This window comes from Heloderma suspectum, chromosome 5 (genome assembly GCF_057233095.1).
Source record: "Heloderma suspectum isolate Gila_16-S chromosome 5, 16-S_ref, whole genome shotgun sequence".
Classification (NCBI taxonomy): domain Eukaryota; kingdom Metazoa; phylum Chordata; class Lepidosauria; order Squamata; family Helodermatidae; genus Heloderma; species Heloderma suspectum.
The window spans coordinates 75880163-75907956 of record NC_139462.1 but is presented as its reverse complement, the minus strand read 5'-3'; the positions used below and the strand labels follow the sequence as shown (position 1 = coordinate 75907956).

Here is a 27794-nt window from a genome sequence, read left to right as displayed (position 1 = left end):
TCCATAGCTCCTGGCTCATGACAGACTGCTGCCCATGGCCTGGCCCTGAAAACACTGGAGAAGCTTACGCATAAACTGACGTGTGGGCTTCCGTGCGTTCATAACACTTAATCAAGCTGGTTTCCTGACCATGTGGATGTCTCTATGAGAGCAGCTATTCACTTATAGGCTTCTTCACTGTAGATGCCTATATTAACAGTCTCACTGCCCAGTAATTGTCTGAAGATTCTTGCATGAAGGGGGCTTTCAGTGACCTTGTTTTGAGCCTTAAAGATGTATGTGGCATGGGGCCAATGTACCTCAGAGAGCACCTCTCCCCATAAGAGCACACCCATATGCCTACTAAAGTAATCTCCAAGGTCTCTAGTCCAGGTTCCCTCATTCCAGGAAGTAAGGCATCTGTTGCATGCAGTAGTTTGTTCTCTGTGGTTGCCCCAGTATTGTGGAACAACTTCCTTGTGGAGACATGTCTCTGATTTCTCCCCAAGGCTTAGGCATTGGTGTAAGCCCCAACTGTTTGTAAAGACCTTTGGTTAGTATATAAGTTCACTGAACAATATATTATTGAGGGGTTTTATTGCATGTTGCTGCCATAGTTTTAAATTGTTTTTGTATAGATTTTTTAAAGAATATTTTGTTCTAAGCCACTTTGAGCATTAGGAAATCCAGACTGAGACATATTTTAAATAAATGAATAGTTCAACTTTGGTATATTCAATGTTTTAGCCAGTTCACTTGAACATAGTGTAAAGATGCAAGCACATCTGAATGGTGGAATGTATGTATGATCAAGATAATCTCTTGACATGTTGACCACATTATTGTTTATATAGAGAGACATTCTTGACCTTCTGGATCATAATGAATCTGCAGTGATTGTTGCTCCTACATCAACAGGAAAATCATATGTCTCTTACTATTGCATGGAGAGAATTCTGAGAGACTGTGATGAAAGTGTGGTTGTATATGTTGCACCTACACAGGTAGGACACAACTAATTATGGCATTTAAAAATACTTTACCAGTTTTTAAAACAATATGTGCACAATAGATCCTTACATTGGTTCAGACCAGTTCAGAATAAAATCTTGAAGTACTTTCATAGTTCTTAGCTAAGCAATCACCCCAGTAAAAGCTAATTTAAGGGTCTCTTATTGTCTTCTCTGTGTGTGGTATACATATGTATGTGTGATGGCTTTTTAACACATAAGGTCGTATATTTATCTGTCTTATCTGCAGAAGTATGTGCAGGTCTGCAGTTTCAGGTCACTGTTCAATCTGAGACATGGAACTTGGGCTGATTTATAAATTATAGAGGACTCTAGGCAAAAACTTGCCAAAGCTAAACACTTGTAAAGACTTTTAGTTAAAATGAGAGAAATTTAATCATATGAAGGATGCTACCCTTGAAATCAATGGTATGTCAGTGCTTAATTTTATTGTGATTGTACTCTTGTGTGTGTGTGTGTGTGTGTTTTTAATAGTGCACATTTGATACTTATGTTGCATATTATTTGTTTAATGACCAGGCTACTGTTAATCAAGTGCAGGCAAACATTCATAGTCGATTTAACAAAGCACTCTCAGATGGCCTGTTTTTATGTGGGGTTCTCACACAAGGTGATCGCCATGTGGTCCTGAATTGTCAGGTATGTTATATGCTGCTACATCTGATATGGTAATAAAATTATTTATTCAGATTTTAAATTAAATTTCTCAAGGTGATGTCTCTAAGAATATTTTGATCAACTTCAGGGATAGGAAATAGATCATTGTTAAGTCTACTCCTTCTTGCACTCCTGATTTAAATTGAGGTAAATATTAGTCTTCCTGTATATTCTTATGGTTTCCAACTGTGCTTCCATCAATGCCCATTTTTCAGCTTTCCAATATTATCTGTGTGTGTGTACAAGCATTAGTGGAGGACATCTCTTAGAGGGCCACCACAGTGGGCTGGTTCGCATGTCACAATTAGTCACCCTGAAAATAAGCTACAGTGGGTTGGTTGTTTGGTCACTAACTGACAGTCAGTGGGGTGCTCTGTGGTTGATGAATCAGTACCTCAGGCACTCTGGTCCCTACTCCCAACAGACAATCAGGTGTTCTGAAGCTTGCCATGGCTTGTTTCCACCTTAGTCCTCCCCCAGGTCCTGGCATGTATCCCCTGGGCGTTTGTAGCACAACCTCAGCAGCCTACTCTGCTAATGAGTACATTTGCACTCATTAGCAGAGTAGAGGGTTTGGGGTAGATTTTATTTTTGACCTTCTGGGAGATTTGCACATGTAATGGGATTTTTCTACCTTCGGGCAGATTTGCACAAATTTACCTTTATGTACTTATTTTAACTTTCAGAGAGATTTGCACAAATCCACTAAACCACATTAGCACAAATCTTCCTGAAGGTGAAAAAAAAGGAAAGTTAAATTTGTACAAATCTCCTTGAGGGCAAGGGGAATAAATAATCTTACATTTGCACAAATCTTCCCAAAGGTAGAAAAAAAAAAAAGTATCACTGTCTAGGGAGAACATGAAGTGGAGGAGTAAATTGACTAGTGTCATTTCAAGATGTAATAGAGAGGGGATATTATTAGCAAGATATAAGGAGCAGCTGGCAGGGTTTTTTACCATTTCTGCCAGGCAGCCCTCACCATTTTAAACAACCCATGCTGAAATTACCAGGTTTGGACATCACTACAAGCCACCCTAAACAAACCTACTACAAGCCATGGGTTCTCAGGATGGTTTGTTTGTGAAAAACAACCTACGATGGAGAAGGCACATTGGGGTCAGACATCATGCTAAGCCACGTTGCAATCACCCATGGTGACATAGCATAATGTGCCAACCAGGTCAGTGTATCAGGGATTATGTTAGAAAATGAAAAATATCATGAATAAGGAAGATACAGGTTGTGTAGCATGTAAACTCTAGTGAACCGTACAAAAGTCTTTGGAAAGAGCTTGTGCAAAGTTTTTCACAAGAGCTTGCACAAACAGAAGAACTTCTCTGTATTTGAGTTCACTTTTCTCATGCAATGCTCTTCCGTTAGGTTGGAAATAATCCTTCCATGAGTGGAAGAGATTTTTGCTAGTAGAAGGGAACCTTTGGATCCAGGCCATTGAGTGTTTATGTTGATTCCAGTGGCAGCATTTTGTTTCAGATACTAGTGACAATGCCTCAGTGTTTTGAAGTCTTACTTCTGTCACCTCATCACCAAGAATGGGCCAAAAAGATAAGATATGTTATACTTGATGAGGTATGTGTTATCCATCTTCTATTTTATGTAGCTTATAAAATATTTATTATTTTCTGCTATTCTTAAAGATTGATGACTCACTCTGATAGTTCCACCTACAAAGATGTACACAGGTCCTTTTTGTACTTTGGAATTTGCTTAGAATCTCTGCTCATGATATTAAGCCTAGAGAATACTGTTGTGTCTTGAGAATGTTGCCATTGTCAAGTGAATTTAATTGACATGGGAAAGATTTCCACAGATGTATCTGCCATAACACATGCCAGATGCACACATGTCTGTGGACACCAGCAGTCTGATACTGCATGCACAACAGCATACCTTTCCCCATGTGTCAGCCTGTGCACATGTTTGTCTACTAACCACTCTCTATTTAGTGGTCCAGCAATAGGAATGCAGCCCTCCCACCCACTGCTCTGACGTTCCCTGGATTATTATTGCATTGTCTTTCCCCAGAGCTAAAGGAAGTGCTAGTTTATGTATGAGAGATACTTTGTCTCATTCATAAAGAAACCATAGATAAAGGGACACACACACACACCCCACAGTTGGTGTGGAATCATAGTTCAGTAAAACAGCACATACTTTGCATGAAAAAGGCTCATGCCATCTCTGGTTAAAAGGGACAAACAGGAAAAACTTGGGTCTAAGGCAAGAGCCACGGCTAGTCACTGGGTTGCAGGGCTAGTCGCCTGACCTGATGTATGTTAATCCACTTCTGTTAGACTTAAACAGCTACTGGATTCAGCAAACCCCAGGGTAGCCATGATGAACTAAGATGAATGATAACAGTAGAAAAGTCTAGCTCTGTGCAACCTTTATAGAGAAGTTGCTTGTGTGTCAATTTGACTTCTGTTGAGGCAAAGAAATTAAGTGCAGAGTGGTATTTTCATTAGGTATGGGAAAGCAAATGTCTACAAGATGTACCTCACTCACAGGGACTTAGATTGCTTAGATCAGGGGTGGGCAGAAAATAGATCTCCAGATGAAGTCCAAAACATCTGGAGATCTATTTTCTGTCCAACCCTGGCTTAGATTGCTTTGATTATTGACTACGATTTGGATGCTACATTAAAACAACATTGCTGTATTTCAGGAATGTAAGATTCTAAATTCGGTTAAGGTGGTTGGTGGGTTTTCACCCTCGTGCCTCTAAGATAGACTTTGAGCCCACAACTGCCAGCTACATGGTATTCCTCTTAGTATTGCTCAGCCTGATATTGTCTCTTCTGGATGCACTGGCCATGGAGATCAGAGATACTGCTAGAATAACCTGGGCTTCCCTTGAGACACAGTTGGGATGATCTCAGAGCTGCATCCCAGAATAGCTGTGGGAGCAAGGCCTTTTAACGCCTTTAATCCTTCTCTCTGTTGGCAAGGTACAAAGTGATATTGGGGTGAGGAGCAAGCCCATGCCAATTTTATTTTAAGTGACCAGCTGGCAAACTTGATGCCTCATGCTTCTCACCACCTGCTCATTGTACATGCATGATGATGGTGGTGGTGTACTGGTGGGTGATACATGCTAGAAGAATCTCCAGATATGAACTGTCAGTGTTGGACATTCCTGTTATAATACAACATGGGTCAAATCCCATGTATGAGCAATCTTTTCTTCATTATTTCTGAGTATGAGAATCAGATCCTGGTTTAGAACTGGGAAAACAGGAAATGTGCTATAATAAACACTTACTTACAATATTATTTTATTACATACATCACATATCGGTATCTAAAACTGAACACTTATTTTCAATCACAGGTCTGTTATCATGAAGCAGGCATTAGATCAGAGGTTTGGGAACACCTACTACTTATGATTCAGTGTCCATTTTTGGTTCTTTCTGCAACTATGAACAACCCAGAACATCTTGTTCAGTAAGATGGGGCAAAATTCTAATGGTCTCAGCAATGTCATAAGTCTTGTTTCCCCCCCTCAACATAATTGTAAGTTCCTACTCATAAAGTGACAACAACCTTAAGATGTAAGACTGATTTCTCCCCCAACCCACCTATGGTAAGTTCCTGTGCATAAAGCAACAGCAGCATTAGAACATAAGAAGAGCCATGCTGGATCAGACCAAGGGTCTTTCTAGTTCAGCACTCTGTTCACACAGTGGCCAACCAGCTGTCAACGGGAAACCCACAAGCAGGAACATTAAGATGCAAGACTGAGTTCCTGTCCCCCGCTCCCCAACCCACTCAAAGTGTACCTTTTGAATTATTTCTGTGGAGAGAGAGAGAGAGAGAGAGAGATGGAAACGGGCAGGAGGGGGGAAGGTTGGAGTTGAAAATTCATGTTCTGATATAACTTTTCTATGTGCATGTTTTCCTTACCAACGTTACACATCACAAAGAGCTGTGGCCATTTGAGAGTTCCTTGCAACATAAGCCCATATCAAACTTGTATGTTAAAAGTAGTACATGTTACATGTTTAACAGATACATACAGGTACATGCTAAAGCGGGTCTTTTAGAACTAAGAATGAAAGCATATCATTGTACTTCCTGATGTTGGAATTTTTAGTCACAACTTAGTATTGTTATTTAAAAGTATTTGTGGAATAAAGACATTGTTTTTCTTATTCTAAAAATTATTAATAGGGTCCCAGTGGCTAATTTTTATGGAGCAGGCAGAGTAAGTAGTACTTGTGCTAAGTAATACTTCTTCCCTCTTTTTAAAAAGATGGTTACAGTCTGTAAAAAGATACTGGAAGAAACTTGCTAAAATTACAGTAGCACAAAATCCTGGCTCTTCTACTTTTGCTTCTCAGACAAAGAAAAGTGCCAAAGAGAAAAATAAATTTTACAGGGTAAAATTAGGTATGAATACTACTACTACTATTACTAATAATAATATATTGCACCTTTTTAGTGTTCAAAGTGTTTCATATGTATTATTTTAGTGATGCATCATTAGTGATACATTAACCTGTGAGATAGGCTAGTATTATTAACTCATTATTGCAGATCTAAGACTGAGAAATAGTACTTCCCTAAGCCAACTAGTAATTTCATGATTGTGAGATGTGAACTGGGTACTTCCCATCTCGTATTGCACACTCTTAGCATACTGTATCAGATATACGTAGCTTATTTCTTATTAACCTGAAATAATAGATAATATATTTATACATTTCTTTTACTAAAGTTTAAGTGTATAGATGCACATTTCAAAGGTATGTCTGTAGGCTAACTATTTAAATTATGTGCTGTGGAGGTGTCTGATCATCCAGTGCAGGGCAGAAAGAGCGGTGGAGGTGATCTTCACCTCCTTGTCCTCCCACTCTGTGGATTTTGCTAGATGGGCTTTTCAGCCAGTCTAGTGAGTGTGCTTTGGAGGGGGAGGGAAGGAGGCTGGAAGAGGTTCAAAAAAATTTGCATCAAGTCCTCTCCTTGCTCCCCTCCCTGCCCACTGGAGCATCCTTTCCCCTCCTACTCCAAGGTCACTTTTCTGACTTTGGAGGGCAGCCAGTGTGGTTCTTTCCACACTGGCTGTGAGGGGGTGATGGAGGAGGGATAAGTCTCCAACTTCCCCTCCCAATATTGGAGCGCTGTCCCTGACCTTGGAAGGGGGAATCCGAACAATCCTATGGTCCCTGGGACACTCACTCAGGGACCCTAGGATTGTTCTCCATTTATTACCCATTTGTATGATATGGATAATATCAGATCATTAATTTTAAATTCATTTTATTTTCAGTTCTTCATAATGAGAGGTACAATGATTTAGAAAAATATGTGTGTTCTATAAAGAATGACGACATCACTATCCATCATTATCATCCCTATGCTGCGCTAACAGTAGACCATGTAAGTTTAATAGCAGTTAAGCAACTAATGTATATTTCCTATTTTCATTATGTTGCATTTGCATAGAGGATTTTAATGGAAAGGTGGGCATAAATGTGTTTGAAAAACAGAGATCTATAACATTTCTAGAAAGCTTAACATATAGGGATGTGTGAAACTTTCCCTATTATTTCCACAGATATTTCTGCCTCACTGAAAATGACATTGTTTCTTTTTATATGAAATTAACAAATAAGAAAGCCATTCTCTTTTACTTTATTTTTGCTTTACAGATTGAGAAATATGGCTTCCCTGTGGACCTTTTTCTGTCTCCTAAAGAATCTGTTATGTTATATGACACTATGAAATGTGTCAGGTAACACTGGCCAAGAGCACATGTAAGTATATTGTTATGCTCCTGCACCCCAGTTCTGAGTAGGGATGTATGAAAGGTACTTACCTTTCGCGGATTATGTTTATGGTTGGGGGGGAGGCGTTCCGTCCCTCCCCCCGGAATCCTCGCTGGTGGGGGGAGGTGCTCCGTTCCTCCCCCCCCGGAATCCTGGCTGGCCGGCTGTGCTCCGCAGGGATTCTGCGGAGCCGCTGGCTGGCTCCACCAGCAGCCGGACATCCGGCCGCTGGCTAGCAGGGACGCAAATGGCGGCGTCCGTAGCTGCCGCCGTTTGTGTCCCTGCAGTCAGCCGTGATAGGCTACGTAAATGTGTTGCAGAACCCAGAGTCAGAGAGACCACGGAGTGAAGGAAAAAGAGATTCTTTATTTAACGCGCGGGCTTAAGGCTGGAATCGTTTCCAAAGAGCCAGAAGCCCTGATTTACATTAGCACATTGGTTTTATAGACATTGTGACACATATGAAACGGCTCCTCCTCCCTCTCCCGCATGGGGTTGCAATCCTCAACATTTCTTCTCTTAGCACTATTGTTTATAATACAAGAACTGGGTTATAGGGTAGCCATGATAAGGAGAGAACAGAAGAGAACAGCAGAGAACAAGATATACAATTGTATGACCTTTGACAAGATAAGGAATTCCTGTGTCTCGTCAGCTTACAACAATATATTCAAGGGAGAAAGAGCTCAGCAAGAACATGAAGCATGAGACTGCATGAGGCTACTTAGTCTGACCCCTGATATGGCTGCTACATTCCCCCCTTAAATGCATAATTTCATTACAATTATAGCATTTCTGATAACTATACAAAGCTTTTTGTGACATACATATTACTTAGCCTCTTGTTGGGCTATTAGAGCATAGAGGGCAGCAGTTTTACTAGCTGAGACATAAAACAGATTGGTTAAACAGCGCATAAGACAAGGAACGCAGAGACATAACAGAACTTTTATGAACAATACTGGTAGAATTAGGATGAACAATGCTTTTAAGCCAGCTAAGATCTGGAAGCCAAAGGGTCAACTAATTGAGCTAATTGTTTTGTTTTATTGTTTTGTAAGCTACTATATTGTGCAGCTTGTTGATTTGTTCATCTACAGCATTGCCATTATCAGTTAAGTTAAAACAACAGAGCTTTTGGTGTGTCTCACAACTTAAATGATGAAGAAGGAAGAGGTAATCTATACCAGCTCTATTTTCTAGAACTGCACCTCTTAGATCACGCAACTCTTTATTTAACAATGACAATGCTCGTGAGGTGGCATTTATGCTTTTGGCTAAGCTGCAAGCTAACCGGTTGATTTCCAGACCATCAGCCACGGCTAAACCTGGAACCTCAAATAGTGACATTGCTAAGGCCAATTTTTCTGAGTCAGAATATAACTGCACATGACTATTACAATTTTTAGTTAGTTGGAGTGCTCGAGGCTGCCGTTGACGGATTTTCTCGGGCTACAGGGGAAGAATTGGCACCAGTTCAATTGGCGGCTGAGGCAACATGGGTGGTTATCAGACAAGTTGGCAGGAATGAATGACCAAGTGCGGGAATTACATGTCTAAAACCATCCATGAGGCAAAAGTATGTGGGCATCATTAAAAGATATGTTTTGAATTTTATTACAGTGGAAGGGGGCCAGGGATAGCTTTGTATTTTCTGGAAAAATTTTTTGACAATTAAGCATTTGTGCACACGTAGCATTTGTTTCAGCAATGATGGGGGTGCGTAGAGTGAACTCTGTAGGGGGTAGGATCTTTGCAACCACGCCCCAATTAGCATTTTGGGAATAAGTTAAACTTACACCATAAACTTTTAACATGGTATCTTTTTGAATGTTCCCAGGATGTTTACAGACAGGTATTAGGCAAGAGCTAATAAGCCTGTTTGCAGGTATACCTCTTGGCAAACAAAAATGTTTTACTCTCGTGATGTTAGCCAGGTGAAGCCAGTAATTATCAGCAAATCCCTGGGACAAACTTTCTCTTTCAGGGGCTGGCCCCCCTTTTTGCACCTTATTAAGGAGACACAATGCAACACTACTAACACTACAACACACGTTTGATCTTCTTTGGGATCTGACCGTACGCTGGGCAGCTATTCACCTGGCAAGCTGCAGTAGGGTCTAGTCCCCTTCTTCAATTCTCCAGTTGCAGGTCTGACCGTACGCTGGGGGACAGTCTCCTGGGGTGTCCACAGTAAGGTCTAGCCTGAGTCTTCTTACTGCTTTTTCAGAATGATTTTTAAAGGATTTTCAGGATTTCTGTTTACAGTCTACTCTCCCCCTCTCGCTCTCTTGACTCGTGTCCAATGTATCTAGGGTTTAACTCTAGCTGCTTTCATAGCTGCGGGGGTGGAAAGTATGACAGTTTTCAGTCTTCTCTATCTGGGAGTCAAAGGGTTATTTTTCCCTCTTTAACTCATACTTTAACTCTTGGTTGGAAAGGATGAACTTCTGTGATGGGAATTGGGGGCTTATTTTCTAAGACAAAGCGAGGCTGGGCTTGAAGACCTTTGCTCAGTGTTTGGACTTCTTGTTTAAGGCTAACGTTTGCTTGCTCTTGATGCTGCTCCAGTGTCAATTATGAAGTCAATGTCACGGCCCCTCACAGTCAATATCACGGCCCCTCTCAAGCTGTCTCCCTCTTCGCCCATTCTGGCCTCTTTGGTTTTTTCCTTTGTGTATTTGATTTATTTTATTTGGGCATTCATGCCACTAATGTCCATCTTGTCCACACTGGGCACACTGGTTCTTTTTTTAAGAATCTTCTGCCTCTGCCGGGTCTTCTTTTTTTTCTTTTCGTCCACGTCTTTTTGGGCCTCTGGGTTGAGGGAGGTATACTGGCGATAGGCATTTGAAAGACGCTCCAAGTACGCTCTGGGGCCTCGGTGGCACCTTGCAGCACTTTAGACACTTTGGTCATATTAACTGACTTCTTTATACCTGCTTTCATGGCTTTTAACAGCAGGGTTTGATACTGGGTGAGGCGCTCTAGCCCAACTTGTGTTTTGGGATTCCAGCAGGGGGGGGTTACTTACAAGGAGACTTTATTGGGTAACTTACAGCACACAGGCGTACTTAATTTTTGGATCAGACAGCTTCTCTGAACCATGAGCTATTGCGCTAAATGGGTTTTTATACTATACATGTTACCCATAACACTAGCAAGCATTTTCAGCATAGGCTAGAAGTGTTTGGTTCTCAGGCACAGCTTCCTGTAAACAATTTCGCTTCCCAAAGTGCTTGATAACACTTTTTATTTATTAGTATGGGAAGACAAATTTTTTCTTTCTTTTGCTTTCTTTTTCTTTGCTGATCTGCCTGTATTGCAGATCATGTTTCAAACTTTTTATATAAAACTTTCTGCTCCATGCACCAGCCTTGTCTCTTTATTTGTCTTTTTCAAGTTAAACTTACTTAAACTTTTCTGCCTTACACTAGTCCCACTGACACACATTTGGGATAGGCCCCTCCTCTCCCTCTAGCTACATCTTCTTTATTTTAAAGAACTATCACATTATTGTGGCTACTTTACCCCAGGTAATAAGCTCCAGGCACAATCAGCTGCTTTTAATTTACCCTGGGGGCAACTATGGCCACGCTTCTTTTTTTACAATTTTTTTTTTCTTTGCCTCTTGCCTTTTCTTTCTTCTTTTTTCTATCTGTCTTCTCTATCTGTCTGCTACTTTCTCTATTCTTTCCTTTCTACTTGCTTTTGTCTTTTCTCTTCGTCATCCATTGGGAACCACACTTAGTATCATTTGGAGTTGCAACTAACACTAATCTGCAAATATCACATATATTTTATGATATCTAAGAAATCATAAAATATACACAACAAACTTTTTCTGCAATTTAACACAATGAATGGAAAACACTTTTTGCATGGTAAGGCATGATGGAGCAGATCCAGCAATTATACTGCTCTTCTGGCTGAAAGCTCAGGGCTCATCAAAATCAAGGGACAGGCATACCCACACACACAAAGAGTTCTAGGTCACCATTTTTGCATCGGCAACTCTATGCTGCATGAGTTCTGGCAGAAGGAAATCTAAAAGTCACAGATCAAACTCAGCCTGCTGTACACTGAGCTGACTACAAACACAGACACATGGTCTACAGCGATGAGAGTTTAAGTTTATCAAAAGCTTCATAGCACTGTCCATGGCAAGTCTTTGACAATTTAAAATTTTAGTTCATGTGCAGAGTGTCTCTAAAAAGCCCAGATGATGATGGAGGCAAACAGAGAAGGCCCTGGGCAATGAAGATGCGATGTTTCCAGCAAAGGCTCTCCACTTTTGCATCAGTTTAAAAAGGGGAAGTGTGGCCCTACACCCCTTCTGACAGATAAGGGCCTTTAACTTTTTAGCAAGGCTTCTGTTTAAACAGAGCGGCACAGCTCAGCTCTCTAGCCATGATGCTTTAACTTGGGCAACTCCTCTGTAAATTTTATTTTACTTCTGTCAGGTTCTCTCACAGACATTTTAAAAACTTACTCTTTTTTTTTCTCTTCTAACCTTGTACACGAAAGCACTGAAACACTGAGTGCCGAAACTCAGGACGCTGGGGGGTGATGGGCATCGCTTTATACTTGCATTTTTCAGGCAGCCATTAATCTTCGGGGAGGCGGTGGGGTGATTTGCAGGACTTCAAAGGCAAGCTTCTCAGTTTGTTTGTATTTGTAAATCCCAAGCTCAAAACAGGACACGATGAGGTACAGGGCCACCAAATTCTTGCTTTGGCACGGGCAACAAATAACTCGGGTTAGCTTTCTTCGCTGGGGTCTCAAACAGGAAAACAGTCTTAATTTAAAGTTGTAACATCACTGACAGCGTCAGCCAGCCAGCTACACAGATCTCATTGTTTTTTAAGACAGTTGCTCCAATATTTTCTTCTCAATCAGGTTGGGTCTTTCAGCTTACACAGTTTATTGCAGCTTTCAGGAGCATGGCAGTAGCGTGATTTTGGCTTGGCCAGGAACATGCTGTCTGGTTTCTCGGTCTCTTTAGCACACATACTTAGGCAGTGTAACACTGGACACTCAAATCAGTGAGATTTCTTCATTGCAGGGAATCCCACGGCAAAAGCTTAATGGTTACGCTCTTCAGAAATCATATAGCTGATGGTCAGTAGCTACAGGCTCTATGCAATTTTAACACAGTTCAAAGCTAAACATGGTTACCTTGACAGAGATCTTCAACATGGTCTTTCCGCTTCATTCTGCTTTGGGACAGTCTTATGGCACACTTTTCACTCGAAGAGGGGTCTAGCCTGTGCTCTGGGGGCTGATTCTTCACCTTTATTTTCTATTTTGCCTTCATCTTCTGGGTCTTCATTTTCAGTTTCCATTTCTTAGGGATTTCATCTCAATTAGGCGAGGTGATGATGTTGCACAACTCAGAACGTTGTGGGCAATTTTCCTGCCCCCCCTCTCTCGGCGCGCTAGGCTAACAGCTACTTCTTTGGCCTTACACTCTCACGCTCCCACGCTTTGTTAAAAGCCAGACTGTCCTGCAACATTTTTCTAATTAACAGCCTCAGATCTTGTTTTTTTTCCTCTCAGATCGACCTTGAGCTTTTTGCTGTTTTCTCTTTCTATTCTGAATCTTTAAAAAAACACCTTTTTCTTTCTTTGTTTGACATACATCTCAAGGGGGTGCAAGGTTTGCTTCCCCCACCACCCATAGCCTCCCTCCTAAATTGAAGACAGACACAATTAGGGAATGGGAATTGGTCAGTGAGTAAGGGGTCTCACTGGCCGACACAAGAGGATTTTTTACACCACGCACTTTGCTACTGGCCTGGGCACCCGGACGGTCAACGGTATGCTTCAGAAACCGCAGTAGCCACTCACACAATCATCAATCTCTCCACTACATCCATATGTCCCTGCCACCCACTTTTCCCACTTTTTACCAGAGCGGAAAACGGCTTCCCCAGCTTCCTCAGCTTCCTACTGAGTACTGGCGTGCTAGGTACTGGCGCCCACTCGGGGGTGTGATCAGGCCCCCCTTCTACCCGCAAGGAGTAGGTTCTTTTGTATACGTATACCACCAACACTGACCTTCTTCATAAGGCGGGGCCCTCTTTTTTTCTGCCCAGTGGCCTTTCTCCCTAAAGGCGGGGCCCTCTTTTTCCCATATACTTGCCTTTCTCCTGAAGGCTTCCAATGTGGGTTTCAACTCAATTGCAGCTGCGATACAGGCAGGGCTCAAGTTCCTTCCTCCGCTTCCCAGGGTTCTCTTGCTGCTCACTACCGTTTGGGCGATCCCGGTGCAGGCTTTCTCCCATTCACTCGACAAAAAGGTCAGTGGCGCCAAGAAAGGGAGGCATGCGCCGAGCTCGTCTTCCCGGTGCGGCGATCAAGAGCAGGCAACTGCCACCTGTCTGGCTCAGAGCCTGCCACATCCGAGTCACGGCACCATTTATGTTGCAGAACCCAGAGTCAGAGAGACCACGGAGTGAAGGAAAAAGAGATTCTTTATTTAACGCGCGGGCTTAAGGCTGGAATCGTTTCCAAAGAGCCAGAAGCCCTGATTTACATTAGCACATTGGTTTTATAGACATTGTGACACATATGAAACGGCTCCTCCTCCCTCTCCCGCATGGGGTTGCAATCCTCAACATTTCTTCTCTTAGCACTATTGTTTATAATACAAGAACTGGGTTATAGGGTAGCCATGATAAGGAGAGAACAGAAGAGAACAGCAGAGAACAAGATATACAATTGTATGACCTTTGACAAGATAAGGAATTCCTGTGTCTCGTCAGCTTACAACAATATATTCAAGGGAGAAAGAGCTCAGCAAGAACATGAAGCATGAGACTGCATGAGGCTACTTAGTCTGACCCCTGATATGGCTGCTACAAATGTTTACGTAGCCTATCATGGCTGACTTAAAAAACAAAACAAAACATGCGCGTACGCAAATGGCGGTGGCCACGGCCACCGCCATTTGCGTTCCTTATTTTGGCACGTCTTAGTCTACGTAAACATTTACGTAGACTAAGATGGGGAAAATAAGGGGAACGCAAATAGCGTAGATGCTATGCTATTTGCGTTCCCCTTATTTTCGCCGTCTTAGTCTACGTAAATGTTTACACAGACTAAGACGTGCCAAAATAAGGAACGCAAATGGCGGCGGCCGTGGCCACCGCCATTTGCGTACACGCATGTTTTGTTTTGTTTTTTAAGTCAGCCATGATAGGCTACGTAAAGATTTACGTAGCCTATCACGGGTTTTTTTTAAAAACCTAGCCATGATAGGCTACATAAATCTTTATGTAGGCTATCACGTGTGTTGTTTTTTTTTTAAACTGGAAATGGCAGCGGCGGCAGCCGGTCGGAAGACTGGCTGCCAGAGCCGCCACCACCAGGAAGATCCGCCCAAGGTAAGTCTTGTCCCGGGGGCGGGCGGGGGGATGGCAGGCCATTCCCCGAGATCCGTGGCGGAATTTTCGTACATCCCTAGTTCTGAGAGAGGGGAACTTGCAGGGGCTGCAGCACTTACCCAGACTTCAGTTTCCTAGAAGGAGGGCACTGGAGACTTGTGGTGTTTCTTTTATAAAGGTTTATTTACACTGTGTTTGGGATGAAGGCCTACAAAAACTCCAGAGAAAAAACCCTGTGTCCTCTCAGCTGCCCAGCAGATCTCCATCTGCAAGACAAAAGCAGCTGTCCCTCTGTCTAAGATTCAGTCTTCCCTCCAATTCATTTCCTCCTACCCCCCAGGAATTGTGGGACAAAAGTTACCAGTTCAAGAGTTAGAGGTAGGAGTGTGTGTGTATCCTCAGTCTCTTTGTACTCAGCCTCACTGAATTGTAAGGGATCCCTGGAGGTAATTTAGAGTGACCCCAAACATGTAACAATATTTACGTATTTTTTATTGGAAATCATAGTAGTTGTTAGCAAACCATTGTACCTGCTTGTTTATCAGAGGATATTTAGGGTTGATAATTGTAATAACCTTTTTCTGGTTTCTGATGGTAAGGAACTGGATCCAGAAGAGTTTAACTGTTTTAAGGACAAGACAGTAATTACAAAAGCAGGTGCAAGAGTTTATGAAGAAGAGCTGAAGGATGAACTAGAGATGTGGATTAAGGGTAATCACAAGGAGGAGGTATTTCTTTGTTTTATTGCTATTTACCAGAATTTCATCATGCTTCTAATTTCAATCTATTACTAGTCCTATGTCTGACCATGAAGCTTGACAAAAGGAGCAGATTAAAATGTTTTATTTGTTTATTTATTACATTTATATCCTGCCTTTTTTCCTTCTTAAGGAACCCAAGGCTAAGGCAAGCTATATGATAATCTTATTAGAATTAGATTATTTTCAATCTTTTAATTATTATAAAACAGGCCATAAAGTGTTTTAGAAGGTAATACTTACAGTGTCATCAGTCTGATGAGAAGAAATTCATTGTTCAGTTTAAAGTGATGACCCATAGGAAAAATAAACAAAGCACTCCATTCAGTCCTAAATTAGCCATTACTATTAAAGAAAGACTTCTTGTACCTCAACTGAAAGCACATTTTCTTGGAAATAATTGCCACTGATTTGAATGGATCTTAAGGGAAGTGTGCGCTTAGGATTGCAAAGGACAGTGCTCCATTCTCCTATACCCTGTCGGTCTTGTAGGCAGGGCAGGAGGGAGGCAGGGGAGGCTGTATTTTTCACAGATGGAAGAAAAATAATCCCATCCCCACAATTGCTGGCAATGGGAAGTAAACATTTGGATGCACTTTTGAGCATGTCTAAATGTTTTCCCACATTGTGAGCATAGTCAGGGGTGGGAGGGCTTAGGATGCCTTGGATCCTTGGCCACTCCCTCCCCCCCACCCACCAGAATGGCCCTGCCCATTTCTCCCCCATACAAGGTCTAGAGGGAGCTACCGCAGAAACCTCTGTGGTGACTGAGCGGAGCCAAAATGAGAGCTCTGGCATCAAGAAAGCTCTTCTGAGGTCGGAGCTGTGTCTGTGGCCTCATAGGATTTTCCTGCACAGTCCTATGGCCCTTAGGACATTGTATAGGGGCCATCGAATTGCTGACTTAAGGCACAATCCTATGCATGTTTAGACAGAAAAAAGTCATACAACTCCTAGCATTCCTCAGTCAGCCATGCTGGCTGGGGCATGCTGGGAGCAGTACAACTTTTTGCTGTCTAAACATGCATAGGATTGCATCCTTAATGTGTCAGTCTTGTTGCACCCAACTTTTATGATATTTTAATTCCCCCACAGTTTCCCTTTCCAAGAAAGAGTTTAGACCATCTGGATCAAATATAATTGCAGTTAAGTCAGGCTTTTGTACTGAAACAGAGAAACAATTCTACTAAGTAAAAAAATATTTGTGGGTGTTGTGTGGTTATCATAGTATGTCTAAAAACAGGATCCAGAAAGATATTCCACAAAAATTATATATTCTTAATGGCTGAACTGTTGCTGTTTTGTCTAGGCTAATAAAGTGCTAAAAGTGCTCACACCTCCTGGTGTATCTTGTTCCGAAAAGCAAATGAAGGACAGCTTTCCACATTTTGTTGAAAAACTACGACAAATGGATAAGTTGCCTGCACTGTTTTTCATGTAAGTCACACAAAAAGGAATTGGGCAGCTTGTTTTGTATAGTTTATATATCATACATCATTCCAGTGAAATTAGACTAAGGGCCAAAACATTATCAGAATTCTAAAAAAAAATTCTCATATTTAAGAAACAAAAATCCATCAAACATACATGAATAATTAGGGTTCAAAATGATAATTTCTTTTACAAAAATCAGCCACACCTGTAAGCAGTACCAAACTGTGGTTCATATGATAGAGGCTGTAATCCTGTATCCACGTTCCTGGGAGTAAACCATATTGAATTCAGTTCAGCATAATTTTGAGTGGACCTGTACAGAATTGTGTTAGCATCTCTTAAAAATGGTACCACAATGCAACGTGCTCGATGAAGAATGTTCTGTGCAAGAAATTCTTGTTCATTATTAAAAGCATCTTGAATCACTCTTACTAATGTTACCTATTAGCCTCTATTGCTCATTGCAGTGTATCATTTGACTGCATTACACAGGACTGTGCCACTCATACATTTTAGTTTCACCTGTTTGCCATTACTAGTCAGTGCAGCACTATATTCTTCTGCCAAACAATGTATCGACCTCCCCTTGCCATTCTGACAAATATAGAGAACTTGAGCACACTCCGGGAGAGAGTGCAGGACAGGAAGGCCTGGCGTGCTATGGTCCATGGGGTCACGAAGAGTCGGACACGACTGAACGACTGAACAACAACAACAAACCAGGCAAAGTCAAGCACCTTTTATCCCACTGATTTCAAGGGGAGTTTAAAGCATGCACCCTTTATTCTCTTATAGCACAATAATGCATGTACTCAGACATAAGTCTCACTGACTTCAGTCGGACTTACTCCCAGGTAAATGTGTATAGCATGAGAGTTTAAACTCTTTCAGTCCGAGGGCCAAATTTCATTTTGGAGAAGCTCTTGGGAGCCACATTCCAGTAGTGGGTGGAGCTGAAGGCAAAAGGGGCAGGGCCAAAAATGCCAGTATATTTCAGCTTAAGTTCTTACTGCCAGTTTCAGCCTTTAAGAATTGGGGGGAAATTTGTGAAAAAGCCAGGAAACCATAAAACAAGGGGGAAAGGGTGGTCATCTGAGGAACCCCATAGGGCCTGGTTGAGACGTCAGGAAATTTGGCTCCATGGGGACCAAATTCAGGAAAGCTGAATTTGGCCCCCATGACCAAGGTTCTGCACCCCTAACATATAGGATTTCAGCCTTACTGATTTAAAAGAGACCTCCAAGTGCTTGCTGTTGGCTGGATCTTGCCCATATGTTGCATTTTATTTCAAAAACAAAATACAGGTTTTTTAAAAGCCTTCAAATATCATGTCAGAATAAAGTGAAAGCTGTACTGCAGATTAACAAGCAATTGCATAAGCATCAAGGGTTACATTTGTCAGGTTACATTTTGTGGCTTTTTTTTTTTTTTAAGATTTTCAAAGGACCTAATTACTCACTGGGAAGTAACTCATGGTTTTAACATCTATTTTAAGATTCAACATTAAAAGGGCAGAAGAACTGGCTAAAAAAGTACACAGTTTCTTAGAGGAGAAGGAAAGGGATAAGCTAATCTCAGACCCCGCAAAGCAAGAACAGTGTGAAAAGGTTGACAAGTCTCTGAAGACAAAGCAGACTGAGTAAGTGTTAAGTAAATGTGATATGTACAAAACTATGTTGATGGTACCTGAGGATGAACTCTTGTGCACGCTTACTAGAAAGTATCAACTGTATAGGATGAATATAAATGGGACCTGCAAATGTGTTCTGTATAAACAGAACATAAAAGTATTTCTTCTCAAATGAATAATTGACTTCAGTAGATTTCTGTAGTCAAAAGGCTCTCAAGGCTACTGAATAATACACATAAATGGGTATGTAAATGGGTAAGTATTTTTTCTTTCATTTGTGTCATGTATGAAACGGCCTCACATATAAAAACTTCAAAATAACACATTATTTGTACTGATGTATAAAGGAAGAATAAAGCATTGGGGTTGTAGGAGTAGTGATAGGCAAAACTTCTCTTGCTCACTATTAGAAACAAGTCTTGGCAAACTGACATATTTTCCAGAAGGGTTTTTTTAAAGAAAATAATTGAGTTTATTCCAAGTCCATTCCAAGTCCAATTTGGACACTGTCACATTCTTGATGATACACAAGCCAGGACAGCCAGTGTGGTGTGGATAAAGTGTTCGACAGGGACTCAGGAAACCTGCATTCTAGTCCCCAGCCATGAAGCTCACTGGGTGACTTTGGGCCAGTCACGGACTCTCAGGGTTGTTGTGAGGATAAAATGGAGACGAGAAGGAGGAACATGTACACCACCTTGGCCTCCTTGGAGGAAAAGGTGGGATATAAATGAAACAAACAAACAAACAGCTCCCTCAACAAATCCTGCCTAGCACTCCTTGGATTGATAGTACAGCAGCAGATCAAGGATCCTAAGAAATGTAGCTCTCCCAGAGTGCCTCATGTTTCTACAAAGCACTTGGGCCTCCTGGGAAAATTACGTTTCATAGGGTCCCTAATGCCTTGGATGCTGGTGTAGATTCAAGGCACCAAGGTGAGAGAGATGTCTTCAGTGGAGGAATATATGTAGGCAGGGATAGAGGATTTTTTTTTTGGCAGCTCAGATAACATTCTGAGCTGAAAAGGAACTCGTAAATCAATGCTGCATCTTGGATTAAAGATAAGTATTATTGAGTCATTGCCGTTTGTATTCCAAACTATGAATTACAAACACTGGCATCATCTTTAGTTGGGAACATATGAACTGAAATAAATGTATACCTCTGTGCAGTGACATGAAAACATCTTGTAACAATGACAAAACACTAATTAGGAAGGTGGAACCTGAAAATGTAATGAAACAACCTGAGAAAATTTCTGAAATACTTGCGGATTGTACTTATGCAAATCATCAAGCTGTTGATATGAAGGTGAGAAAAAATATATTTTGATTTCTAATATTAAAATGAGGGTTCTGAAGAACAATCTCTTACCCTTCACTGAAAAGCTGTCATGAGAAACCACAAGGGCTGTGCAAAATCAAGTGATGTGCTATAGAGCGACAGCCCACCTTTTACTGTGAAATCTAATACTTTTAAATGTATCTATGTGTCAAAAGAATACTCAAGGGTATGACATCCTCCTAAAATTACCTGCCAGTAGATGATTTTTTGTATTATATAAGCAAATACCTTAGTACAAGGGTCTCCAATCTTTGTAGGCACATGGGCACATATGGTGATTTGAGAAACTGTCCTGGGCACCACCACAAAATAGCTGCCATGGAAGGCATGGCCAAGGACAAGTAACCTGCTCAAAAGATTGAGTACATGGCAGAGGTGGGGTCTGAGCCCCAACATACCAAACAACTCCTTTGAACCCACAGTTTTCAGTGCCAACAGAAACCTATTTCACAGAAGGCAAATTCTTTTTCTGTCCTTCCCTCTCTGCCAGCCAACATATTCCCTCCATCTCTTTTTCTTTCTCTGGATACCACTCACGCACACTCTCTTTCTCACCTCCCCCCTATACACACACCATGTATCCACCATGCATGCATATATACATGCATGCACACATCTCCTCACTGCAAACACATGAAAAAACACACTCTTTTTCAGGGTTCCTCCAAAATCCCCCCTTTTTCTGGATCACTTCAAAACCATTTCTCTCTTCGTCTTTGTTTTTCACACACATGGAGCTCCCATCCATTCAGACATACAATCACACAACTCACCCCACCAAGGTTGCTCCCAGCTGGCTCTCCTAACCCTCTGCTGGCTTCCCACTACTGTCCCTTATTCCCTTGCTGCCTTTCCACTGCCCTTCCTACTCCCCACCCCCACTGCTCTTCCTAGACACCCCCACAGATCTCTTTATCCCCTCCAGCTCACCAGACAGCAGTGACAGGTGTCCCTTTTTCGTAGAATCATAGAATAGTAGGGTTGGAAGGGGCCTATAAGACCATCGAGTCCAACCCCGTGCTCAATGCAGGAATCCAAGTCAAAGCATCCCTGACAGATGGCTGTCCAGCTTCATCTTGAATGCCTTCAGTGTGGGAGAGCCCACCACCTCCCTAGCTAATTGGTTCCATAGTTGTATTGCTCTAACAGTCAGGACATTTTTCCTTATGTTCAACCGGAATCTGGCTTCCTGTAACTTGAGCCCTTTATTCCATGTCCTGCACTCTGGGATGATCGAGAAGAGAATCTGGCCTTCCTCTCTGTGACAACTTTTCAAGTACTTGAAGAACGCTATCATATCTCCCCTCAGTCTTCTCTACTCAAGGCTAAACATGCCCAGTTCTTTCAGTCTCTCCTCATAGGGCTTTGTTTCCAGTCTCCTGATCATCTTCGTTGTCCTCTTCTGAACCCTCTCCAGTTTGTCTGCATCTGTTAGGGTGGAAACTGAGCCCATAGAGCCCCAGAGCAGTTCTGATTCTGAGGAAGAACAGCAATCCGTGGGAGAGGAGCTCGCTCATCTCTCACAGGCACAGCAGCTGGCAGAGATTCCTCCTGCCAGCATTCCTGGGATAGATAGTGACTCTGGCAATGAGAGAGTGCTGGAGGGGGGCTTGCTGGACGCTTGCTGCAGACGCAGGGAGCGATGACAGATGGAGGGCGCTGAAAGGAGGTGTCGCGCTCGTTTGGCGCTCAAACAACGGTCACGTCCCAAGGACCCAAGGGAAAGAGGGAGGATCTCTCCATAGCCCATAAGTTCAGAGTCCTCCTGTGGTTCCCCTTCAAACAGGGACTAACTGCCTTACCTGGAGCTTAGGCTACTCTGCCATCTTTCCCTAGTGCTGTTCCTTGCTTAGTCGCTAGTGATTAGTATCTGAAAGAGTCATAAAGGAATAAAGCCTTGGAAAGAATCCTCATCATCTGAGTCCTGAGTTGGCTATTGGAGGGGACTGCAAGACACAGCTGGGGCGCTCCTGACAGCATCCTTCTTAAAGTGTGGTCCCAGAACTGGACACAAAACTCCAGATGAGGCCTAACCAGTGTTGGGTAGAGTTGGATCATTGTATTTAGTTTGAAGTTATTGAGTTGAAACCAGAGAAGATAGTCATACTTTATTCCCATTGAAATCACCGTAAGGTAGTTTTGACTAACTTGTCCCATTAGTTCTAATGGGTATAAAGCATGACTCGCTTAGAGCTTTTCTGCATGAGGCATTTATTGTGTGCTTGTCATTCCCTCACAGTTGTTTATGGGTTCTTTAGACAACATCACGACCCTCCAGTTTTGCTTCTGTTTTTAAAGATCAGTTTTGGTGAGCATTTTTAGAGTGGGGAAATGTGGTGGTATTTGTGAAAGTGAAAGAAACACTTTTTCCCCTTGTGCATATGCACTTTTCTGCTATACCACAGTGCCACCTAGAGATTATGTAGCAGAAAAGCAGGAAAGGAAATACTCCTTGTGTATTGCTCAGATCTCAATTCTGTGACAAAACCAAAATTACATATAGCGGATTAACAGCCTTGTGTAGAAAAGCCCTTAGTTTGGATCCAACTCACTGTAAATAAGAGTGATATCATTATATAAACTATATATTTGTTTCCATTTATTTAGGCTGTGCACAAGATATTTGATCATGCAAGACTCACAACAAAGCATGAAGATCTGCAAAAACTGGCACTAAAAGGCATAGGGTATCATCATGCCTTTGTAGAACCGAAAGGGAAGCAATTTGTAGAGACCCTTTTCAACAAGGGATTTATTCAGGTTTGGCCAAATTCTCCCCCCCCCCACACATGATCTAATATCGATTTTAAAAAATCATAAATATTAACCTATACACTTGGAGTCCTATACATGTCTACTCAGAAGTAGGTCCCACACAGTTCAGCTGCGCTCCTGCCCAGGTAAATGAGTATAGGATTGTAGCACAAAACACCCTGTTTTCCTTTAGGTGTTTACAGATAAGTTGCTTTATTATTTATTAACTTCCCAGCTATTAAAAGTGAGATCAATGTTGTAAAGAAGAAGACCTTTATGGAAGGGAAGGCTGTGGTGGGTAAAGGTTCATTGTGTAAGGCATTTATTTTAGGTGGCATTTTATTGTTTTATGGTAGGAAGGAGTAGGGTGCCGAGAAGATTTGCACTTCTAGTCACCTGGAGTGAAGGGAGCATGCACAGCTTCAAGGCTGAAGATGCCAGGCTGGAGTAGGTCTTAAACCAACCCTGCCTGCCAAAAGGCCAGCACAGCTGGTGTGAAGAGCTATCTCATCCTCCTTGAGAGGAGGGAGGGATGACGAAGGAGCTAGAAGCAGGGCAGGAAACAGATAAAAACAGACAAATGGCCATCCCTCTTTTGTCCTTTGGTTTCATGTGGTCTGGGTGAAAGGTGTTTGCATGCTGACCACAACAAAGGATTCTATTTCAAGGTGTGAGTAGTTAGGCCAGGTAGGATTATATTGTTTTAGCTTATGTCGGGTTTCCAAATAGGGAATTGGTTTGGGGGGTAATTCTATTTGTACCTTGTTCTATTTCTCTTCCTATTCCCTTACCCCTTAATTTGTAAATAAAAACTTCTACCTCCAGTTATTGCTGTTATTTCTTCCCTGGGTCAGTGCTAAATTCAGTGGCTACTGATTCCCTCAGATGGGTTGGAGGGAGTAAGAGGGGCCCTCTTGGGTCAGGTGGAGCCGATCCAAAGAGGTGGTGGCAGCGAAAGGGGGGTGGGCTAGTAGAGCCCAGTGTCCTGCCTTCCTTTACAAAGGTAATTTCCATAATTTCTATTTTGTTATTAAATTATGTGCTGGAGTTGAAATATAAAAATGGAAAAATAGAGTGACAAAACTTAAACCCTGTATTTGTTGTTCTCCAGTGTTCTCAAACTATACCGTTTTCCATGAGTACTCAGCTACTGTAGCTAGTGAAATCTGTTCATCTAGCTCTAGTGTATATTAGTAGGTCCAAATGACTGGTATTCATTCAGAATTGCCACATACTTTTATACAATTATTATTTTGAATGGGTTGATTTTCTCTTCCTTGTTCCTGTCAATATTTTTTGTTGTTTCACTTCAGTAGCTTTATGTAAGGATGGCTTGTTGTTTTTACCCCCAGGTGGTGACAGCCACAGGAACCCTGGCTTTGGGAATCAATGTGCCATGTAAATCTGTTGTGTTTGTACAAAATTCAGAATATTTGGATGCTCTGATGTATAGATGGGTACTGTTGCATACAAATTTCTTTTTATAAATTATGATTTATACATTATGATTTCTTAAAATGACAGAAATGCATATATTTGGGAGATGGATAAAAGTACATTGCCTACCTATGGAGCTGTATTTCACCATGGCTATGATGGATTTTAATATCATCTACCTGCAAATGGCATGTAACTGCTTTTCTGTGTTAATAAATTCATATGCCCCTATCTTGCATTTCCTGTGAGGTCAGGAGACTTTAATGGCAATAGAGTTCCATTCAAAGAAGGGTTTTCCCATTCACCTCTCAGTGGAGTCGTAATTCTGCATGTGTAAAGCAATGTGTGTGTGTAGTGCCTCTTCTGATCACTTAAGTAGCCCATGAGTGAGTGCCTCAGAGCATTAACAGCCCCCTTCATTGTGGTGCTAATGTTTCATCACAAGCCATCTGTTTCTACCTTTGGCTGGTTCTTGACCCACTCAGTGACTTTTGTCTCTGCCCATTATCAGAAATGTTCTTTCTAAAATGTATTTATTTATTGCACTTACATATTGTCCCCCCAAGCTCCACTGCCCATTTTACCCTTACAACAACCCTCTGAGGAAGGTTAGGCTGAGAGATAATGAATGGCTCAGGGTCACCAAATGAGCTTGATGGTTGTGTAGGGATTTGAACCTGAGTATTCATAGACCAACACTCCAACCACTACACCGTACTGGCCTCGTTTGCACATGACGGTAAGTCAGGATTCTGTTGAATACTTATAGTGTGTGCCTGTCAGGTACTTCTCTCCATCAGATGTTCTATTCCTCTTCACTAGTTCCAAGTTGTTGAACATGTTGTCTGACTACACAATGGAGGGATGACCTCATGTCATTATGATATTCCACATCAATTATTTCAAATTGACCACATTGTAACTCCACACTTGAAATCTTCCATGCAGGTGCCCTGTACAGCTCGGCTACAGCTGTCTGGGCCCTACATGCGCTTCAAGCACATACGCTTTGTACACAAGGGCAAGCAGGGTTTTGGTCTTGGATGCCTTACTAGAAAGGACAGTGTGGAAAGTGCCATGACACTGTCTCACCAGAACCCTGGCTTACTGTGATGTGCAGATGAGGCCAGTGTGGTGGTTAGAGTGTTGGTCTGTGAAGACTCAGATTCAAATCCCTACATCCTGTAGCTGTAGCAGTACGTTACATGCTGGGCAGGGACCATGGCTTAGTGGCAGAGCACATGCTTTGCATGCAGATGGTCCCAGGTTCAATCCCTGGCTTCTCCAGGTAGGGCAGGAAAAATCCCTACCTGAAACCTTGGGGAGCTGTTGCCAGTCAGTCTCAACAATACTGGGCTAAATGGTCTGACCCAGTATATGATAGTTTCCTATGTTCCGATGTGCTGCTCTCCTTGGCTGGCTGGGCGAGGCAGTGCACATTTGCCTCACTTTGTAGACACGTGCATGTGCATATTCTCCATCTCCACATGCCACTTGTGGTGGCATGATTGTGCCCATTCACTTGTTTCTTAATCAGATGGGAAATTACTTAAAATGTGCCACTGGTTATTTTTTTCTTTCTTCCTAGATGTCTGGGCGTGCTGGACAACGTGGTCATCACTTGTTGGGAAATGTATATTTCTTCAATATTCCATTGCCCAAAATAGCAAGGCTCATGAAATCTAATGTGCCTCAAATTCAGGGGCGGTTTCTTCTGCGAGTGTCTCTGATACTGAGGCTCATGCGATTTGCTTCAGAAGCAGAGGACAAAGCCAATGCCAGAGAAAAGGTAAGCACCCTCCAATAAAAATCAATCCTTATTTAATGAAAACTTAAACTGTTCAACCTCAATTTTTTTTGACAAAACTTTAAATTTTCAAACCTGCATATGCTTTCAAAATCTACCCATTTTCAAAATTGTTCTGATTCATTCATTCATTCATTCATTCCACACCTTAATAATCAGTATTATATGTTAATGTCCATTCCTAATTGCACAAGATTGAATCTATTGCTAGACTGGGGAGCCTGAAAGTCCTCTCCTTCCTCCAGTAGGGGTTCAAGTCCAACATGCTTGTGTTGGTTGTGTTGCAGTATCTATAGTGACCATTGCAGCCAAGCCTGGCATCCTATTCTGAAGTGCAAAAATCCTTTGAATGCCATCTCGTATCAATCAGTCACATGCATACACACACACAGACACACACACAAGTTAATTGTATTTGTGAAGAGAGGATGATTTAACTCGAGTCCTGCATCTGGAAAAGTTCTCCCAGTTCAAATTAGATACAGTACAAGTGGAGGCCCACAACAAAATGCTGTGGTGTATTCCTGGGTATCCCCTGGCCCCCCACCACTGCTGCTGTGTGTTTGTGTGGCTTCTCTGCTTCCTTCTGCTGTCCTATCCCTGCAGGTAGCAAAATACTTCTTAGCTGCCAGTGAAGAGGTGAGAAAATACAGAGACGACACAAGTGTATGGATTGAAAATCGGGCCACATTTCTTAAAATTGATCTGCAAAGGGGGATCCCCGAGCAGCTACTCCACTATGCTGGCACTAGCTAGGCAATGTAATTGGGCGAAACATTCTTTGCCTGCTGGATGTCAGTTATAGAATTGGCACCCCTCAAGGTTTCCCCATTTGGGAAGGGGAACATCCCCTGTCACATCCCCCTGGACCGCAAAACAGTGGGTGTGCAAGGGGAGATGGCCCCAGAGGTAATCCTTATCTCCCCACTGGGGCTGCAAAACCCTTAGCAGGAGGCCTCAGAATCACCTGTCACCACCAACGAGACCTCAGAATGATTACCATCCTTATCCAGACAAACATAGCGCGCCCAAGCCAGCCTACCTAGGGGAATGTGACCAATTAAACCAAAAGTAAACCCACCAAATCATCCTAAGACACTCCCACCCTACTTGTAGTGTGAAGCAGGCAAAAAGACACACAACTCAGCCAATTGGACTGTGTGCCAAAAATTCCTGTGCGGCCCTCAAAAGAGCAGCCAGTTAAGACTCTCACTGCATAAGGGCAGAGAGGGAGGGAGCTGCACTTTGAAGAGGCCAGGAGGAAGGGCCCTGTAGGTAAATATCACCCATAAGCCCTTCCTCTGGCCAGTGGCACCACCAAGCCCAGCCACCTTTCTCCTCATGCCCCCCCCCCATTCAGGAAAGCCAAACGTGCGGTAGGACATTTCTCCTATTTATACAGGCAGCCATAGTAGAGCGGAACTTGAAACAAAGTGGTTTGTGGGGTGGTTCTGCCCTCTTGAATCTTCCTCTCTGCTTTGCCTAGCAGAGGGCCAATCCCCCACCCCCAGTAATGCCTATTCTGCATGCCTCCACACACGCACATGTGCACCACGACCATCACTATCATCACTTTCCCTTTACTTTCCCCTCATACAGCTTCCACGCTGCTTTTCTTTCCCCTGCCTCCAGTCAGCCTCCCCTTCCCATCCCCCAACTGAGGGGTTTGTGGGGTGGGTATTCTGCCCAGGCTGCAACCCCATTACCACAAAGAAACAAATTGAGGATAAATGGTAGATAATATTTGAGGATATTTTGAGGAACCTTTTTCTCTGGATTCATG

At 42.3% G+C, this 27794-nt stretch overlaps 1 protein-coding gene across 1 annotated transcript in view; it reads left to right on the top strand.

Annotated features, from left to right (window-relative positions):
- LOC146344021 (putative ATP-dependent RNA helicase DDX60) overlaps nucleotides 1-27794 on the top strand; it is an 85198-nt gene that overhangs the window by 45106 nt on the left and 12298 nt on the right. Inside the window, 14 exon segments of the mRNA XM_084856415.1 lie at nucleotides 834-983; nucleotides 1530-1649; nucleotides 3162-3257; nucleotides 5020-5135; nucleotides 5944-6080; nucleotides 6961-7070; nucleotides 7343-7447; nucleotides 15447-15575; nucleotides 16915-17042; nucleotides 18535-18678; nucleotides 19842-19980; nucleotides 22621-22773; nucleotides 24120-24224; nucleotides 25793-25993. Of these exon segments, the coding sequence (XP_084712541.1) occupies nucleotides 834-983; nucleotides 1530-1649; nucleotides 3162-3257; nucleotides 5020-5135; nucleotides 5944-6080; nucleotides 6961-7070; nucleotides 7343-7447; nucleotides 15447-15575; nucleotides 16915-17042; nucleotides 18535-18678; nucleotides 19842-19980; nucleotides 22621-22773; nucleotides 24120-24224; nucleotides 25793-25993 (1833 nt within the window).